The 19,773-nt window shown below is 44.2% G+C and overlaps 2 protein-coding genes and 1 long non-coding RNA gene across 4 annotated transcripts; 1 reads left to right on the top strand and 2 right to left on the bottom strand.

Moving 5' to 3' along the window:
• Positions 1-4,402: 4,402 nt before the first annotated feature.
• LOC128407471 (uncharacterized) lies at positions 4,403-11,143 on the bottom strand. The gene is made up of 3 exons (XR_008328809.1): positions 9,170-11,143; positions 6,043-9,136; positions 4,403-5,205 (listed from the first exon to the last, which is right to left on the bottom strand). It is a non-coding gene; the product is annotated as an uncharacterized LOC128407471 (long non-coding RNA).
• On the top strand, positions 6,304-12,508 carry ARMC7 (armadillo repeat containing 7). Of its 2 annotated transcripts, none has more exons than XM_053375852.1 (4): positions 6,304-6,401; positions 8,245-8,339; positions 8,655-8,798; positions 11,138-12,508. In XM_053375852.1, exons 2-4 carry the CDS (start codon positions 8,249-8,251, stop codon positions 11,473-11,475), a joined length of 573 nt encoding a protein of 190 aa, XP_053231827.1. In that variant the 5' UTR covers positions 6,304-6,401; positions 8,245-8,248; the 3' UTR covers positions 11,476-12,508. The 2 variants fall into 2 exon arrangements, with proteins under 2 accessions (XP_053231827.1, XP_053231828.1); XM_053375853.1 differs by having other exon boundaries at positions 8,658-8,798.
• A 1,185-nt stretch (positions 12,509-13,693) lies between these two features.
• NT5C (5', 3'-nucleotidase, cytosolic) lies at positions 13,694-17,364 on the bottom strand. Its single transcript, XM_053375851.1, has 5 exons — positions 17,034-17,364; positions 15,407-15,507; positions 15,257-15,317; positions 14,129-14,243; positions 13,694-14,028 (listed from the first exon to the last, which is right to left on the bottom strand). Exons 1-5 carry the CDS (start codon positions 17,220-17,222, stop codon positions 13,886-13,888), a joined length of 609 nt encoding a protein of 202 aa, XP_053231826.1. The 5' UTR covers positions 17,223-17,364; the 3' UTR covers positions 13,694-13,885.
• Positions 17,365-19,773: the final 2,409 nt, after the last annotated feature.

Below are 19,773 nucleotides of genomic sequence, written 5' to 3' on the forward strand. Positions count from 1 at the left end.
ATTTAAAAATAGAGTGTGCATATCCATACCATGTTCAGGACTGACATGGGACGTGCAAAAATGTGTTTTACAGGCAAATCTGGTACAAATTTTAGCTGCTAGCTTAGATGGTTTTTTAAAGGTGTGTCAGACAAATTCACGAAGGATACTGCTAAGAATGAAGTGGGGCTTCCTAGGACACTTCCAGACTGTTGCTGTTTTCAGATGGGATTCAACCACATACTTGCAATTTCAGGTTGCACAATTATAGCTGACGGGGCAGTCTTGCACTACAGAACTGCTTCATCCAAAGATGGGTCATTTCATGATAAGGAAAATGAAAAGCACTGGGAAATCCGAGCAAACAGATCAGAAGGTATGCTCATTAAGTTGCCAGTGTCATCTAATCTTCCTGCAAACAAGCTAGGATAAATGCTCAATAAATAGATTGTTTGGAAGTGTCCTTAGTCTACAGGTAGGATACCTACCAGTAGTGGAGAGTTACTGCCTTTATGTCCTACTTTTAAATGTCTCAAAGTCATCTGGCTGGCTGATGTTGTAAAACTAGATGGACCTTTGCATAATCCTCTTGGTCTCTTCCTATGTTGCTTCCTTAGGTGTGTGTTTCGTTTAGCCCAATTTATCCCTTGTGGGTTAGCAGCTTTCACTAAGCATCTCTAGATAGACTGGGCTCCTTAAAAGCACTGTAAGGAAAACACACACACACACACACACAGAGACAGACAGACAGACAGAGAGAGAGACAGGCAGGCAGGCAGACAGACAGACAGACAGACAGACAGACAGACAGACAGACAGCATATTCTCAATCCTACTCCTCTCTACATTGGTGAAAACAGGTTCAGAAATAGAATATAGGCAGCTAGATCTCCAAAGTATCCAGCATGGGGTGAGTTTCCTCAAATAAAAAATATCATTAATTGGGTGCAAATTGCTCAGTATCATTTAATTCCACTCCCACCCCCCCGATGCTGCAGTGGTGTTTAAGTAACATACACTGAATGAAGCACTTTTTATTAAGACTTCAATCAGAGGAGGCAAATCTGTGGCCTTTCAGGTGCTGTTGGATGCCAAGTCCCACTTGTCCCAATGGCATAGTCAAAGATCAGGGAAGATGGGTGTTAATAGTTGTCCAACAATCTCTGGAGGACTACAGCTTCCCCATCCCAGTCCTAAAGAAACTGACAGTTGGACTAGAAGATTGGCATCAATTTAGGCCACTGTTGTAAAGCAATTTCTTTGCAATTTTTTGATCTCAGGACTGTGGCCAGTTTGTTACAATATGCTCTTGAACAAGATTGCTGCATTATTGCTTGGATATATACGTGTAGTCTTCTTTTTTAAAAAATAATAATGTATTGATCCAAATGCACTTGGTAACTTTTGTAAAGCTGATAACATTAAAGCAAATAGGCAGACTTAAGGACTTTGAACTGTAATGCACACCGACTTTTGTGCTTCCTTCAGGAATTGTGGAATGCTTTTTCTTCTTTCAGAATACACCATTTAAGAAGGGACCAAATATTAGCTTTTTCTATCCTTGTCTGAATAAAGAAGCTAGGAAGTAAGACCTGTTTTGTTTAAGGCATTTTTTCGTTCATGAACTCTCAATAAAAATTTTAAACTTAGTATTTTAGATTCCCTGTTATTTCTCCATATCATTTTCCTCCGGATTAAGGGGAAACTGTTAATAAGGTTTCACATAGCAACTGATGTTGGTAGCCGTAATGTTGGTGGAGGAGGAACAAGGGTAGAACTGTTTCTGGAGCCTCTTGAACTAAATTCAATGTTGATTCTAGAGGAGCTCTATACGTTTCCTTCTTGTCAATTACAGCTTTCATTTTGCTCCTGTTGGCAACGGCTGCATGAGTTTCCTAGTTGGCAAGAGGAGTATTAACATTCCTGGCTTCATAACAAAATTGGTGGAAACACAGCAACTTAGTATTTAGTATTTAATAACTTGAGACTGCTGTCCTTTATGCACTTAACCTGGAAGTAAGAAACACTGAGTTCAATGGAATTTACTTCTGGGTAGGCATGCCTAGGATTGCACAGAAAGTAACATTAAAATACTGGTTGTGTTAATGGTGGGGGGTATTGTGGTTTCAAATTCACTTACGACGCACCCCTTCCACCTCACATTAAATTCTTTCCCCCTGCATCACTACTACCTCCACATATCTTTACCTCTCAACATGATTGATTTTTTTCCCTAAGTGACAAATTACAGTACAACAGCTATGCTCCTACAGATTGTTTAAAACCAGTAATTTCTCTATTGCATGAGCACAAGTATAGTGCTGGACATCTGAGGTTTTAAATAAAATGTCTGGCAAAGGTAATAAGTCACAAAGATTTCTTTCCTTAGATTTATACCCGTGAAAGGCAAGTTCTGCTTGGTCACTAAGCCATGGAACAGAACTGGCTTCTTCAAGACTTTCTGGGTAGGAAGTCAGGGGAATTAAGTTTTAATTAAATTCAGAAGCCAGGGAACACAAACACAGCTAGTTTTATTATACAACATTGAAAGCTAGCTAATCTGGAGAAACCAGCCAATAAAAAGACACTCCCATTCTCCATGACCTTCTTTCATGCTTACTATTCCCCTCCTCACCCCCCAAAAAAGCATTATAGGCAGACTATTTTCTAGAGAAGGCATGTTTCTCAAATAGCACAGAACCGAGACAGAAAAATATCAATTGTTAAACTACCTAGGGATTATGTCAGTGTAGATGATACTGTGATGATGGATCATTGAGCTGCCTCTGTAAGGCAGCTGCCTGTGTTTCTAAATTAAAGTTCATTACTTCTTAATAAATATTAAAAGTTTCACTGATGTTAAAATAAAAAGGAACCTTATGTGTCACCCCTGTGCAGATAAGGTGGGGTTGCTCTGAAACATACCCATAGGAGGACTTTCTTCCTCATCTACAACTAGTTGCCCAAGAAACCGGAATTAACAAACACCTATTCCTCACCCAACTTGCTCTGAGAGCAGTACAAAAGACTACTCCCTCCTCCTGCCTCTTCTAAGAAGCTCTCCAAAATATGCCCATTTCCTGTTCCACCCCACCACGCTACCAATTAGTAGGTCACAAGTAGGAACCTACTCAACAGGAACCTACTCCTGGCTAAGTGCTTAGGCAGGCCTTTCTCAGCCTCGAGTCTCCAAGTGTTCTTGAACTGCAACTTCAGTGCTGGGTAGCTCAGTAGGTAGAGCACGAAACCCAGCCAGAGGGGTGGGGTAGAAATAATAAATTATTATATTATTATATCTTTTAATCTCAGGGTCATGGGTTTGAGTCCCACATGGGGCAAAAGATTCCTGCACTGCAAGGGGCTGGACTATAGGACACTGGTGGTACCTTCAGTTCTACAATTCCATCATCCCTGAACACTGGTCAGATATTTGGGGACTCAAGGTTAAGAAAGGCTGGCTTAGATTCTAGTGACCATAGCCTCTTGCTCAGGTGTGGGGAACCTTTGGCCCTTCAGATGTTGCTGATCCTTGACCATGCTTGCTTGAGCTGATAAGGAGTTGTACTTCTGCAACACCTGCCCTCTCCTGCTCATTGCTTCCTTGTTCACATTCCAGAAAAGAGATCGCTGTTCACCCTCTTCGCAACTGGACCACTGTTCCCTCTCTGGTTCACGTGACTCGATTCCTTACCTCATCCTTCACACTTTCCCGCAGGAGGGATCCCGTTCCTGGGTCTTGTGGCTTAAGAAGTACCCTCCCCAACCACATACTGTTTTTGCAGATCCACGATCAATTTCTCAAACTGATTCTGTGTCACTGTAAACCACCTCCCCTAAATATAAAATATATACATGCAGTGCCTAGAGTGGATGGGAAGATTGTGAACTTTATTTTAATACTTTTGATAATGGCAGAACATTTCATTATTATACAAATTCCCAAAAAAATTATTATCATACCCCCCACTGCCTCTTGAGTACTTAAAATCTTAAATTTTGTCAGCCTATAAGCAAACAGGTGAGATCCTTAGATAATTAAAAGGAACGTCAAGGGTGACACTGTTTGGACTGGGCTGACCAGCTCAAATTCTCTTCCTTGTTCCACACAAGTAAATCAACCAAGGTAAGGGACTGTTACTCCGTTAACTTGTACTGGGAAGACAGTGGCTGCAATCATTACAGATGCTTGCAGGGAGACACAATTGTTCCTACAATTTATTGTCCAAGCTTTTGAAATGGAAATTTGAGGACAGCAGCTCTCAAATCCCACCCACCTTGCAGACCACTCAGAAATTACTGGCTGTCTCAGTGGACTGCTTAGGCTGCAAAGTTATACCCAATTAGCTAGAAGTAAGCTACCTTGAAGTCAGTAGAACCGAGTATAGCTATATGTAGAATTGACTCAAAACTTCACACTAAACAATTCCAAAGAATTTGGGTAATATATTTGCATCAGCGCATCATTTCTGTTCACAATCACTTTTACAGCTATGATCCAACTGCAGGAATTCATTCATGTTTCAAAATAAACAATTGTGCTTCATTCAGTGATTAAGCAGACACACGCCAGAAATAGACATTCATTTGTCTGAACAGTGACCTAGATGTTTCTGCATAGGAAGCAAGAATATTGTTCATCTCTGAAATATTGTCTGAAAGCAGGGATATATTTCGCGACTGGACTTAATTGCCAGGGGTCCTTTACCTTTATACACGATTACCAGCAAAACCAAAAAGAAAAAAAACCACACAACTCATATATGAAATGTTTAGGGCAGCCAAGACTCACCAAAACATGGCAAATTTTTGGAGTCGTTGCAAGACCACTTGTGCTAAATCATATGCTAAAAGTTGCATTAAAAATCAATGCAAAAAACAATACGTAATCTTAGGTTCCCTCAGACTCAAATCCTTATTCTTATGGACATTACATGCTCTCTCCCAAGAACTCTCAAGTTAATTAAGATAGGACTTGCTCAAATCCCGCTGAGTAGTCCAAGCCCAAACACGCCTGTAAGAACCAATGGCATGGGAGCACAGTCATCTAGTCCATTTAGTCAGGTCTCTGTCTTTCCTCAGCAGTAGAAGGCCAATTACGGGGCTGTTTTCTTCTGCGCCAGCTCAGCCAGTTGCTGCTGGCGCCTCTGCAGCACCTCCTGGCGTTTCTTTTCATAGTACTCATACTCCCGGGCACGGATCTCCTCTACCTCAGGGAAAAACCGATGTCTGCAGTAAACAGAGGCAAGAAGAGAGTTAAGCAAGCCATGCAGCCCAACTCCCGACCTTTGCTTATCAGGCGTCCCTCAACAAAGCTCTATCCTGCCACCCACAGTGCATGTTAGTACAGTACACACAACCCATTCCTTTTCTGGTTGGGGAGGTTCTAAAACATAGGACGAGTCCTAGCTAGCAAAGAACCACACACCGAAAAGTTCTTGGAAAAGAGAGTAATAAAACTTCCTACGGCCATTAGACTGATTGAGACTTCATAAAGAGCTATGAATCTGTGTGGGGTGGGAGACTTGGGGAAAACTCCAGTCAGTCTTATGCACGTTTACCCAGCAGAAAGCCCCACAGAGCAATGGGGCTTACTCCTAAGGAGCGCTGCAATGGGTTTGCAAACCTGTTTCTGCAAAAACACAAAGCCTTGCAAGACTCGAGAGACCAAACAGATTGCATATGGCACAAACCTTCCGAACCGAAGGAAAACCCAACCCAGCAAAAGTCTGTATCGCAGCAGATTCGCTAGCTTTTAAAGGCACCACAAATACACTTTTTTTGGGGGGGGGTGTCTCCTTTGTGAAGTCCACAAAAATGGGATCTTGCAAGAGGACTGCCGCGGACTTTTTCACGGTGCAATCCTATGCGTGCTTATGATGCAAAAGTTCGGCGGGGATCACTCCCCAGAAAGTGAGCCGAGGGCCAAAGCCTTAAGCTGAAAGGTCAGGGAGCTGGAGAAGCTTTCTGGACTGTGCACTTTGTTTCCGACCTCAGCACCAACCCCTGCCAGGCTCCTTGAGCTCCTCCTCCCTTTGGACTCCTGCCCAGGCCCTCTCACGGCACCTGTACACGAAGGCGGTCGCCAAGGCACAGAAGATGCCCCCAAACAACAAGGGCTTGGACAGACGTTTCTTCGCGGAGAAGCCCGCCATGGCTGGAAGGGACTCGGCGGCGGAGCGGTAGAGCGGACTCTCCCACCTCTAAAGGGTACTTGTTCCCCGCTAGGGTGCTGCCCTTAGTGTAACTCTTCTGCCCGTTCTTCAACGCAACATCCGGTTTCCTGCGCGTTCCTGGAGTTTTTTTCCGTGCGTGCCGGCGTGTCTCGTCCGGAAGTTCCGTGCGAGGTTTTGCTGTGCCTCCACCGGCTGGGCGATAAAGCGAGGCCGGTGCGGGCAAAGGAAGGAGCCATCCAAGGGCAGCAGGTAACGAAGTGGGCGGGGAAACGAACGGAAATACCCAGGGTTAGATTCCTATGGCAATATCCAATCCTAGACCTCGGTTTACCTGTAAGCCGCCTGGAGTCCCTATCAGGGGGAAAGACGGAGTACAGTATAAGAAAATACAGTGGTACCTCGGGTTACAGACGCTTCAGGTTACAGACTCCACTAACCCAGAAATAGTACCTCGGGTTAAGAACTTTGCTTCAGGATGAGAACAGAAATTGTGCTCCGGCGGTGCGGCGGCAGCGGGAGGCCCCATTAGCTAAAGTGGTACCTCAGGTTAAGAACAGTTTCAGGTTAAAGACAGACCTCCGGAACGAATTAAGTACTTAACCCGAGGTACCACCGTATAGACGACTACTACCACCACTATTAGTAGCAACAATAATATGTTAACCTAGGTCTTTTTCAGCCATGTTCTGGTCAGGGCAGCCTTCCAGGGATCAGAAAGTCTTCCAGAATAAATATGGGAAACCTGATCCATCATATGACATGTTTTCCCATGGTGGGGAGGACACCCCAAAGGAGAGGGGAGTGGCAGTTGTTTCATGGGACCATTAGATCATACACACGGGTGACGCTGTGGTCTAAGCCACTGAGCCGCTTAGACTTGCCAATCAGAAGGTTGGTGGTTCGAATCCCTGCAACGGGATGAGCTCCCATTGCTCTGTCCCAGCTCCTGTCAACCTAGCAGTTCAAAAGCACACCAGTGCAAGTAGATGAATAGGGACCGCTGTGGCAGAAAGGTAAACTACATTTCCGTGCGCTCTGGCTTCCATCACTGTGTCCCATTGTGCCAGAAGTGGTTTAGTCATGCTGGCTACGACCTGGGAAGCTGTATGTGGACAAACACCAACTCCCTTGGCCTGAAAGTGAGATGAGCACCGCAACCCCATAGTCGCTTTGGACTGGACTTAACCATCCAGGGGTTCTTTACCTTTTACCTTAGATCATACACAGGTAAATACTGGAGAAGTGGTGTTTTAAGGACACATCTACACAAGTCGCAAAGTGTTGCCCTGGTGGAGTGGTAGGTTATAGTCACACAGGCTCATTTATTTTACTGGGAGCTTTTCCATAGTTATGTGGAGGAACTGGAGAGTAGGAATACTAGTTGGTGGGGGCATCGATTGAATTTTTGTATGCCCTGTGTCTTCTAGTTCCCTGTTTAGTTAATATTTAAAAGAGGAAGTAGTGGGTGTTCTTTTAAAGGACATCGGAGAAATTGGCAATATTTTTTGCTGTAATTCTGAGTACACAAAGGTGAGGAGCCTAGTCATGCTTAGAAAATGTTTTATGTCAAATGGTTTCCTGCCTCACTGAGAACCTAAGAGTTGTCCTGAACAAGCACATATCAACCATATCCGTGTTTTAAAATACTAAGGGATATGAACAGAGAGTTTGTCATACGGCAGTGTAGGAAGCTTGGAGGGAGAATGTTATATGCAAAGATCTACCTTGGAAAGTTTAGCTTCATGGTTTGTTTTCAGGTCAAAAGTAGATTTGATTCTACAGACATGCGGAAGTACTTTTTTGAGGCAGTGGGATTTTCCTCATTTGGGAGATGGAAAATGCTTTTTCCTGAACGAAAAGTAAAATGCATTTAGGAAGCCTGCCCAATTCTAAGAATAAAGCTATAGTTTATTCACTGCTCGTATAAAATTATTAGCTTGAAATTATACGTAGTCTAAAGAGGCTAAACATTAAAGACAAGGAAGTTGGGATTGAAAATGGAGAAGAAATCTTTCACAGAACCTTTCAGGACTCCTGTAATAGTACGTCCTTCAGAATATTATTTCAAATGAAACTCTGCCTTTTCTTCTAGCAGCATGTCCCAAAACCACAAGGACCTACTTGGTCTGGGTCGCCTTGAATACCTACAGGCCCTAGTCACTGAATTCCAGGTGACTGAGAGCTCAGGTGAGTATAATTTATTGGCCACTAGCTGCTTTTGTTCTATGTGTATAAATGCCTTGCCCATCTTAGTTGCTTCTTTCCTCCTCTCAAGCGTTGTTGCTTTGGTAACACAGTTTTTATTCATTTTCATCTTTAAACTGTTTAACACGGTTGCATTGTATATATTTTTGTTTGCATTAGAGCATAGGACATGCAATATTACATAAAAATCAAACAACCACAAAAACTCAAATAAACGTTTCTGAATATATTAACAAAGTTGTGTCAAAATTTATATACCAAAAATATTACCTCAAGAGTTGTTTTATATTATTTCAGAAGCCAAGGAGCAGGTGTTGGCCAATCTAGCTAATTTTGCTTATGATCCTAAGAATTATGAATATCTCCGGCAGCTGAAAGTATTGGACCTGTTCCTAGATATGCTCAGTGAGGACAATGAAACGCTTGTGGAATTTGCACTTGGTAAGGCTTGGGTTTAAGCTTGATGCTTACTATGAATTAAAGCAATTTTTAAGAGCTTCTCTCGGCCTTCACACTTGAAATTATACTCCCACATCACTTTAGGGATAGTCAAGTTAGTCAGTTTTGGTACATGGCAGTGGTTTTTTTACCTTTACCTTTATGGTAGTGGTTACAATGGTAAGCTGGGAAGGCCTCGTGGTTCAGCCATTAAATCTCTAACTGTTCAATCCTGTACATGTCTGCTCAGACCTATGTCCCACTGTTCAGTGGGGCTTCCTTCTGGGTAAGCAAGCATTGGATTGCAGCCTGTGGCCTTAAGTAAACTTCTCTCTTTCTCTCTCATCAGCCTCAAACCCCCATTTAATGTTGACCTCTCTTACAATGTGTATAAAAGCAGGATTACTAAGAAAATGTGTGTGAAACATTTTAGTGTTCAATGCACTATATAAATACTGAATATCATCATTATTAAAATCTGTATCCTCTGTGGGGGCAAGATAAATCTTCACAATTAGAAGAAATTTAGTCAGAGCAGCCAGCTAACATTGTAAACTTAGGAAAAGAGCAGTTACTGTGCCATTCCAGTTGTTTTTGGACTCCAACTCCCCCAGCCAGCACGCTCAATGGTCAGGGAACATGGGCGTTGCTGTCCAGCAAAATCTGGAGGGACATAGGTTCTCCATACCCATACAACAGTATCACTTGTTAAGAAAACACAATGGGTTAAATGTATCGGCCCACACAGTGTGGGAATAATTGTTTACTTTTATTATCATCATGCTAATTACTCAGCATCCAAAATCTTTCAGCAAATGATTCAGTTTTATTTCTCGAAGCCATGAGCAAAACAGTTGGTCCCCATAAATCACAGGACCTGTTAACATACAGGATATCCCACTTCTTGTAAAAGGCTGCTTAGTCTGATATGCGGAGTTGAAGGAGCAGGTGAGACACTGCTGAGCCAATAAGAGCAGGAAGCAGACGAGTTTTGAAAACAAAGGAGCATTCTCTTATGCAGAGGCTGCAGCACTTACAGGAGTGCAGAGTGCCTTCTAGTGTTGTGTGTGGGGAGTTAGTATGAATGCTTTGGTTGGGGAAAAAACAGGAAGGCTTTATCAGAATGAAAACAAGGTAAATAATTGCAATCAGAGGGAGTTGTTATGCGGATAAAGAAAGAAAACAAAAAAGTTTTTAAGTTAAACAAGAACCCAGTGGTGTTCTTTTATTGCAGATAGCTTAGTGTGTAACCCCGCTGGGTTCTTGTTCCACTTGTTTTCTTTCTTTTCCCTCTCATAAAAAAACTGTGTGGTAAGCTAATGAGGAACCTGTGGCAGAGTGTGAAAATAGTTTAACATACACTAGTATTGCCACCAGTCAACTTTGCAAGACATAAATTACATCGTTCCCAGCCCATAATGCCCTATGCCTCTTGCTAGTTCTTCCCTTCAGCATCTTGTCCTTTGCCAACAGATTCCAAATTCTTCTTAATCTCATTTTGTAAGTGGCAGATCCCCCCTTTCCCCCCAATGTGTGCAATGTTTACAATTAATTCTGATGACAGAATCTGAATATATAATAGAAGTTTTAACCTGTGTCTGCCCGGCTACAACTCCCACTGAAATCTCCCCTCCCTCTAGTAACCACTGCCTTCGTTGTGGATGTTGGGGAAAGAGGAAGGGAAAGTCAGGACAGTGCAGAGGCAAGCATGCAAGCTACATAGGGAAAGACTTAGATATGGTTTCCCAAACTTGGGTCTCCAGCTGTTTTTTGGACTACAGTTCCCATCATCCCTGACCACTGGTCGTGCTAGCTAGGGATGATAGGAGTTGTAGTCCAAAAACAGCTGGAGACCCAAATTTGGGGAACCCTGACTTAATAATAAAATTAATTTATCCTGCCCATCTGATTGGGTTTCCCCAGCCACTCTTGGTGGCTTACAACATACATAAAAACATATCAAACATTAAAAAACAAAATATGCTGACAAGCAACAAACAAACCACTAAATCAATAGAAACCAATAACAACAATAATAAACAGTTTACAGTTATACCCAAATTAAAATTACCGCCAACTTCAACTAAACATTTAACCAACACCAACCCAACAAAAAACTGAGGAACCAAAATTAGAACAGTTTAAAACATTTTAGCCAGTTGCCCCAGCCCAAGAGTTGTTCCAGCAATGTCCCTCCGGCCTCACAGAAGCCTCTTTTAGCTGTTCCGGGTGAGTCTGGGTGACTTCGATGAACCTGGTTGCCTCAATACCTATGGCAGTGATAAATGTGAAGTAGATGAGAAGGCTGGTCCTGTCTTTACTATCTCATTCTCGTACTTTAGGTGGCCTTTGTAACCTCTGCCTGGACAAAATCAACAAAGACTATATCTTGGAGGCAGATGGTGTCGCAGCCGTTGTCGGTTCCCTCTCCAGCTCCAATGAAGAGACTGTGATGTCCGCAGTCACTACTTTAATGTACTTGACCACCCCCCAGTCTCGCCAACAGATCACAGCTCTTCCCGTAGTGGAATGCATGCTGCGCTTCTCCCTCTCAGCCAACCGGAGGCTACGAAACCTGGCAACCATCTTCCTTGAAGATTACTGCACCCCTCATCAGGTAGAGGCGGCCAAGGCCCTGACCGAACACACCGCCCTAGGGATCCCCCTGCCAAAGGACTGATGTGGCACGGAGGGCAGCTGGAAAGCTTTTCTTGGAAGAAGCAGCAGCCCTTGTGTTGGAAAAAGCCAGCCCTCGGGTGAGGAAAATCATCCCCAGAATCTCACTTTAAAAAGAGACTCTTCAGGAACTGTTAAGCACCACGAGGCATGCATCCGATGCTGTCATTTTTAGGGGCTCCTGAAATATTTTGGCATCTAGTCACATTACACCATGCTTTGGTGGGAGGCTAGATTACGCCGAGGTGTCCTGCTGCCTAGCTCTCTTGGGTAAGCCAGCCTTCCATCTGCTGGGTGGGCTTCTCACTGGCACAAGACAGCAGGAAGCCCCAAAACAGGGCATTGCAAAGGCAAGGAGGGGCAAAGTTGAGCCAGTCCAGGATCTGCTGGATCCTAAGCTGGTCTTAGTACCAAGATGCAGTGCATTCAAGGTGAATCTGGGCCCACTTCCTACACTGACCTGGAGATGGTGCAGCGATCTGGCCCAGTTCAAGCCTTACTGTTCTCGCCCCCCCCCCCCCCCGCTTTGCAGCCAAAGTGAGCTGCAATTTTACTGATGCAGTATGGGCTCTATTGCTTGGCCAAGCCCTGCCAGCAGGGTTGGGAGTTTAGATTGCCCCTTAAGCTTGTCTTTCATTCTACTGTAATGAAAGTCAGTCATTCTATTGGAATGAGCGTGGGATTCCTTGCCAATAGAAGTTCAGCAGGAATCAGGAGATGTACCACAATTATGCTTAGTTGTCTTGTTCCGTTTTGTTATACATCTTTAAAAATCCCAATGCATTTTTACTTTCTTCCTTTTTTATTTTTTACACTTCCTTTCTTTTTTAAGGAAGCTTGGCAGAGTTCCATTACTGCTTTCTTTCGATTGCCTTTGCGAACTCTGCATTGTTCAGACATGCTTTTGGAGTGTGAATTTTTTTAACCAACCAGATTTGATTGATGGCTTTACTGTTGTGGTGGTATTTTGTACCGCCTTGTTATACTTTCTGTGAAAGCGTGGTTTATAAATATTTGAATAAAGAACAGAGATAAAATATTGTTATCTGGAGATTTAAATCCTGCTACAGGACCCTAATAGCTATTATAGTGGATATACCTTGGAGCAGGAGAATACAGGTGGGACTCCTGTTGCCCTCCAAATATAGTTGGGACTCCAATTCCCATCAGCCAGTGCGGTCAGGAATGATGGGTGTTGAAACATTCGGAAAGTCATGGGTTGCACATCCCTGCTTTAGCTGGGCTTTTTTTTCTTTAAACAGCAGAATGAACAGAAGACAGGTGAGCAATAGCGAATGGCTCAGTTGGTTAGAGTGTGGTGCTGATAATGCCAAGTTTGCAGGTTTGATCCCCGTATGGGACAGCTGCATATTTCTTGCATTGCAGGGAGCTGAACTAGATCAGAGCTTTCCAAACTGTGTGCTGTGACATGTTACTGTGTCAGCTGCAGTGTGTAGGTGTTGTTAGGATCGTCCTACTCTCGTGTAGGAACCTGGTAGAGACACATGCCCGACTGGCATGTTCTCTCCCTCCTGGTCGGTCGTTCGGGAGCTTCAAAAGCTTTCTCCAGCCCGAACATCACAGCGACTGATACCAAGCATCAGCACACTTAGGGATTCTGCAGAATATTTGCAGTTTGCGTAACAGACTAAATAGCTCAGCATCTTGGCTAATGTACGTTTATTTACATATAATACACTCGGAGCATTCTGCCTTAGCTCCTTCCTCTTTCTCATCAGACAGCAAAGAGAGAAGGAACAAAGGACAATAGTCCCACTTTCCAGAACACAGTAATACCAAAACATCCTGTCTCCGTCACTTCCCACTATGTGGAATGAAAACATACACCGTCATGTGACAGACAACAATCTCGTGACTGCAAATACGGAGCAAGAATCCTAACAGGTGTGTCACACGAATGCTCCTCCCAGGACTGGAGAGTGGTTAGTTTAACCTCCGGTTTGCTAATAAAACTAAAGTACCGTGTCACAAAATGATGCATGTCTAAAAAGTGTGTCGTCAACATGAAAAGTTTGGAAAGCTCTGGACTAGATGATTCTCAGGGTCCCTTCCAACTCTACAATTCCACAATTCTATTATTGTACCCTAAAATCTTAGTGCTTTGAGGTTCCCCCGTTACCTTTCTGGCCCTGCCGTATACCAGCTACTGATCGTTTGCACTTTTATTTATCTAGATGCATGACAAAGACTCCACACAGGGATTTAACATCTTTATAACTCACATTGTTGATGTTTAATTAGGACAAAACAGTATTCTCTTGCAAATAGGAAATATATTTCCATCTGGGCCGGCTCACTGGGTGGGTGTCTTGCTTCGTTCCAGTGGAGTTTAATGACCAGTGTTTTGGGTCACTTTCACTGCCTGTTGAAGTAGACACCCCTTTCTTCAGCCATCACTTGGAGCGCTTGCTCTCCAGTATTGCCCTCCAGTCATCAGTCCAAGACTCGAGTCTCCTTCGTGGGGGTTGCAGCTTTAGATGCTTGTTATGACAGCAAGAGAACAAGATGTGCTCCCAGCTCGGATTAGGCTCAACCCCTGAGAAGAATGAGAATGGGAAATTGCAAGAGCGACCATTTCATCACTGGAGCAACGGTAAAGCGTTTGGATCTGAAAACCTCACTGCACATTCTCGTACCTTTAACGGCATCCTTGTCATCAAAGAGCAGATCAGCAGACACAACTGTTTTATCTCTGGTCAGAATTATCCGCTCCACAAATTTGGGACCCAAGTGCTTTTGAACCCAGCTGTACTATCAGGTGAAGAAAGATCAGTATCAGAAGAATTTTAATTACCGCCTTTTACCAAAAAAGCAAAGAAGCCAAAACACTCGACTATATCCGACTGGTTATTTAGACAGGAGAGTCAGAGAAGACGTAAAATTATAAAGCTGGTATGAAATGTTTTCTACAGCCTTTGACAGACATTTTCTCATTTCACAAATTGCTTAGGCTGCAATCCTGAACACACATACTCAGGAATGAATGCAGTGGGGTGTACTTCTTAGTAAACATGCAGGTGATGTCTTTTTTAATTGGGCTTGTAGAGCAGAAGCTGGTGGCTTCCTGAAGCATCTGAATACCCATAGCTTAGGGGGTAGAAATTCTTGTTAACATAGGTATTCCAATCATTGTACATTTTGGTCATCCAACAAAATGCAGATTCTCATGGGGTTTTTTTCACAGAAAAGGGGAAAACATTTAAATAAATTGGGCCAAAGGGCAAAAAAATGCAAGATGTTTTGTGTTACCTACAAGATTCACAACACAATCTTGTGCACGTTTACTCAGACATAAGGCCCCCTGTGTCTTCTTCCTAGAGTTTAAGAACGGACTTCCAGTATGGATTAAGTTCATAAACCAAGGTACCACTGTACTATAAAAACTATATGCTTGTGTTTCGTGGGGGTACATATCCTACTTTTATAACCAGCAAATACATTTGCTCCTTTTCCAGTGCAAGGTGCAATAGACTGTTCAACTGACTTGTGCCTGCAAGTTACCATTCCAAAGCCTCTGAAATACTGCCATAGGTGGGAGATCTACATCAGAGCAGGTAACCCAATGGTGTGGAAGGGACATGAATAGAGCCTCACCTCGACAATGAAGCACATAAGCCACTAGTATTGAAGATGAGGAACATAGAAGCAAACGAGGAAAAAGCAAAAATAAGGAATCTGATGGGAGGCTCTGCATAACACAAGGTTGGAGTCAGGGTAAGCAAGCAGAACAGAGAGAGAGTAGGGGACAGCAAACAATTGCCAACCTTCTCTTGAACGCAGTATTCATATTTCCGGATAGGGCTTGTGCAAATAAACACTTCTGTGCTGAAAAGACATGGGTGTTATTAGTCACTATATGAAAATAAACCATGGGGGCTAATCGCAAACCATTCTGTGTTCCGAATGGGCCTTACTTGGGCATTTGAATCATCTCCTGCATTGCTTCGATAGCTCCTGGAATGGGATCCAAACCCAGAAAGAAGCCTGGTGACTCGTACACACTGGCTACCTTCACCTGAAACCAGATGCATGGAATTACACTTCTAGTCTAAACAGAGCTCACCTAGTTGCTTAATATTCAATCTACTATGAGGAAAATAGAAGAAGGCTCTCTTCTTCCCCCCAAGAAGGGCTCAAGAACTGCTTTAATTTTCAAAACCACATCCCATGTACGTGGTCAAGGAGTGCCTTCTGGAGCAAGGCACTGGGGCTGCCGTAGAAACCCAGGCTGGGCAGCAGAGGGGTTGAACTGAGCTGCAGGACCACTGCTGCTTCCACAGCCATTGCACGCATGCCAGCTGGGATGGGGTGGGCTTGCAAATCAAGCCACAGCAGCGGGGCTGGCTCAGCTCTGTGAGCTGCTGGAGGGGGGGGGTCCTGTTGGCAGTACATGCCCCCCACCTCTTTTAGCAGGTAGAAGGGAGAGTTCTGGGACACCTCTGCCAAATCCAACTCGCCAACCCTGCACAAAGGGGGTTTGGATTGCAGCCTAAGACTGCTTTATTCCTGCAAGCTTTTTATTGGATAACGTTTCTGTCATGGTGAAGACTTGTTCCTAGGTATATTTCGCATTTCAATATTTTTTCATGGTTGGGGGAGTGATTGTTTATATAAACCGATTGTTTAAAATGATATTTCTTGTACTGAGAAACTTGGCTGAAAAGTGACTGGTTTCAGATAACTTTTTTGGGAAAGCCTCTCACTTTCCAAGCCTATTTAGTAGTGGAAAGAGAGTGTGTTGATCCTGTAAAGAAAAAGATATAATTGTTAATGCAAGTTGCACTGAGCCCTTTTTTTAAAAGAAACCTACAAACTACAAAACAGCTTTTCAAAGTTACTTTGGATGCTACCAAAGGATTGTGTCTCCATTTTCCTTCATCTGTTCTTTTGCTGCTGTAATTGGTAACACCCATGATTCTTCGCCATCCAGAGAATCTCCACAATTGGGTTTAAAAGCAAGATTGTAGCCTTAATGTTTCAACTTGAAGAAATGAATCATTCCATTGATCTGCATGTATGGTTTTTCTAGTGGAATGAAATATGCCTACCACAAAACTTTTAAAAGACACATGAGACCTACAGAGGAGAGATGGGGTGTGGTGGAGGAATAGAGGGCAGCTCTGAAACTTTAGCTATCAACTTCTGGCGTTGAAGATAGTTTGATGCTCTGCGTCACTAAATGCCACCGACGGGGCGGGCAGGGGAGCGCGCGTTCTTCTTTGCGGCAAAGCTGTTGACTCGAGCTTTTAAGGGGTAAAAGTCCACTAGATCCAGCTTTTCCTCCTTGCTGCCAGCTGAAATTGGACTTTTTGCCCATGTCATAACTGTTTTAAAGGCAGAATGGGACCGCAATGCCCCCGCCGGTTTTTCTAAAGTTTCCTGCTGCGTTGGATCTCGGGCAAGTCTTAGCACTCGAGCTCTCCCAAAAGGAGCCGGGCCTCTGCTCCCTCTTCCCCTGTTCCCCCCGTCATCTTCCGGGAGCAGCTCGGGTCATGGGAGCTGTCCAGCGCCGGCCCCCCGTCCCGCCCGCCGGATGCTCACCCCCAGATCCTCCCGGAGGGAGCGGTATTGCTCCACTGCCAAGAAGCCCCTTCGCTGCTCCAGTTCCACGCGAGGCTCTCCGGGGAAGGCGGCGGAAAAGCCCCGCAGCAGCGCGCCTTCGAAGTCCGCCAGGACCCCGTCCATGTCCACCAGGACGCGCAGCGGGCGAGCCGCGGAGCCGCCGTCCATTCTTCCCCGGGGGCGCACGTGGGACGCTGCAGAGCCCGGCTACGCCAGAGGAGGCGCTGGGGAGTCGGAGAGGCGGAGCCTGGGGGGAACTTCGGGCGCCGGCGACCCACGAGAGAGGAGTAATGGATACTCAAAGGGCGAGATCTAACCCGCTCAGGGGCGCATGAGCAGAGGGCGCACGTGGGAAGCGCGGCGCTTTGTGGGAAAAAGTGGGGGAGAGATTTCTCCCCATTCTCCGGCTTGGAAGGGCGAGGAGGAGGTGGCTTTTCCCCTTCCTGCTCAAACCAGGAGTCCCCATTTTGCATTAACTTTTTGCTGTTATTTGATCAGCGTCTTGTGTTTCTCAATCTGTGGATCTCCAAATGTTGTTGGACTACAACTCCCATCTTCCCTGACCACTGGTCATGCTGGCTAAGAATGATGGGAGTTGTAGTCCAGCAACATCTGGGGACCCACAGGTCTAAACGAAGAGATCTGCACTTGAAGCAATGTTTTCAGCTATCCAAGGTCGCTCTAAAGTCAGAATTGTAAGGAAACGCCCCCCCCCCAGTCATCTGGTCCAACCCCCTGCACTGCAGGAATCTTTGGCCGAACGTGCGGCTCGAACCCACAACGCTGAAATTAAGAGTCTTGTGCGCTACCAACTGAGCTACCTGGACACATTTGTTCAAGCAAGGGTTGCGAGTTACAGGCATGGCTTTGAGTTTTCTTTATATGGTAACTGAGCCTGGTCAATAGCAAATATACAATGAGGGGTGGATGTATTGGGTGGGGCAGGGGGAGAGGGAAGAAAGAGTGAGAGATGAGCTTTTATCAAGAATTAGGGAAGCTACAAGAAGAATTGGGACACGGGTGGCGCTGTGGGTTAAGCCACAGAGCCTAGGACTTGCCGATCAGAAGGTCAGCGGTTCGAATCCCCGCGACGGGGTGAGCTCCCGTTGCTCGGTCCCTGCTCCTGCCAACCTAGCAGTTTGAAAGCACATCAAAGTGCAAGCAGATAAATAGGTACCACTCTGGCAAGAAGGTAAACGACGTTTCCGTGCGCTGCTCTGGTTTGCCAGAAGCGGCTTAGTCATGCTGGCCACATGACCCGCAAGCTGTACACCGGCTCCCTCGGCCAATAAAGCGAGTTGAGCGCCACAACCCCAGAGTCGGTCACGACTGGACCTAATGGTCCTTTACCTTTACAAGAATTGCTCAGTATGTTGCTCAGTTCACTCTGTTCTATTGCAAAAAAGCAGTCAAACACTTGAATTCTACACCACCACTGTGGCATTATAATGGTGTGTTACTACCAGATAGAGAACATACCCAAATGATTCCTAAGCTATGTTGAAGTGAGAGCTCAATCCAGGATAGCTTCTAACATTTTGACCACATTGCAGGATTTCATTATTACATAAAATTGCAATGTGTGGTAAAGTTCAGAATTGGGACATCCAGCAGAGCATGGTGGAAACCCCTCATTATGATGGAGATAAGCAGACACTGATAAAGTGTTTCTCTCTGCAACGCTAAGAATGTAGATTAGATTTTATGGCACACCATCACAGGCCATATTGCACAACAATGATGTGTAAGAAACTATTTGCTTCCCTTCAATTAGTGCAAAGACTTTCTTTCATCTGTATCAGGTTGCAATAGTTCCCAAGCTCTTAATGGACAGCCAGCAAACAATGGGCTAATACCAAGATCAGTATCTGGGAGCTAGAGCACACAAGAAGAGCTTTGCAGACAGGGCACGGTTTCCCCGATTCTGGTGCTTCTTGGCCTGGTGCTTCCAGACTGTAGTGTGGAGGACTTCTGTAACTCATTGTTTAATGCCTCTACATGAAACTACTGGGACCAATGATCTGACTCTATAGAACAGAGCACCCTATGAAGACCTTTTATTTTAATTTAGGTTGTAGGCAGCCTTGAGCATTTCTTACAGCAAGTAGCATCCTGGCCCATTCAAAGTGTATCAGGTTTGAGGTAGTAAGGTTTAGTTTTTGTTTATTTGCACAATATGCATCAACATAGTTTTGCTAAATAAACACTAGGCAGGTTAAAAAAACACATTCAAATAGAAATGCTTTTTTAAAAAATAGGTCAAGTATTGGAGCTGAAAACAGGGATATAGACCTGTTTGTTCCAGATCTTAGCTGTTTTAGACTTAGAACCTCTTTTCCATTTAAAAACCAACCAGTAGGAAAAATGGATGCAACCGATCATGAGTTCTTTATTACAGGATTCCTAGAGTACCCAGGAACAGGCAAGTCAACAATATTGGATCTATGGCATATTATCCAGTTACGGACCAGTTGACAAATTTTCAAAATATTCTCTGTATTCAAGATAGGAAGTGCTGTTCAATGTAAGATGTAAAACTTCTTTGTTATGCCCAGCTGCTACTCAACCTCTGAAATGTGTTCCATTTTCATGTTTTAAATATTATGGTCAAACTGTTCCATCTGTAATTACTAGCCATTTTATGTACAGCAGCCTTTGAATAAGAGATCTTGTTTAGCATCCCTTAACGTGTGTAAAAAGCCAAATGAAAGTGATTTAG

Source organism: Podarcis raffonei, chromosome 2 (genome assembly GCF_027172205.1).
Source record: "Podarcis raffonei isolate rPodRaf1 chromosome 2, rPodRaf1.pri, whole genome shotgun sequence".
NCBI lineage: Eukaryota > Metazoa > Chordata > Lepidosauria > Squamata > Lacertidae > Podarcis > Podarcis raffonei.

Bases quoted from the DNA above. Each gene is read 5' to 3' on its own strand.
- NT5C (XM_053375851.1), bottom strand. From the start codon at position 17,222: ATGGACGGCGGCTCCGCGGCTCGCCCGCTGCGCGTCCTGGTGGACATG. The intron at 15,508-17,033 runs GTGAGCATCCGG...ATCTGGTTTCAG, and splicing joins CCCTCCGGGAGGATCTGGGG to GTGAAGGTAGCCAGTGTGTA. The intron at 14,029-14,128 runs GTACGAGAATGT...CATTCTTCTCAG, and splicing joins TGACAAGGATGCCGTTAAAG to GGGTTGAGCCTAATCCGAGC.
- ARMC7 (XM_053375852.1), top strand. From the start codon at position 8,249: ATGTCCCAAAACCACAAGGACCTACTTGGTCTGGGTCGCCTTGAATAC. The intron at 8,340-8,654 runs GTGAGTATAATT...ATATTATTTCAG, and splicing joins CCAGGTGACTGAGAGCTCAG to AAGCCAAGGAGCAGGTGTTG. The intron at 8,799-11,137 runs GTAAGGCTTGGG...CTCGTACTTTAG, and splicing joins GCTTGTGGAATTTGCACTTG to GTGGCCTTTGTAACCTCTGC.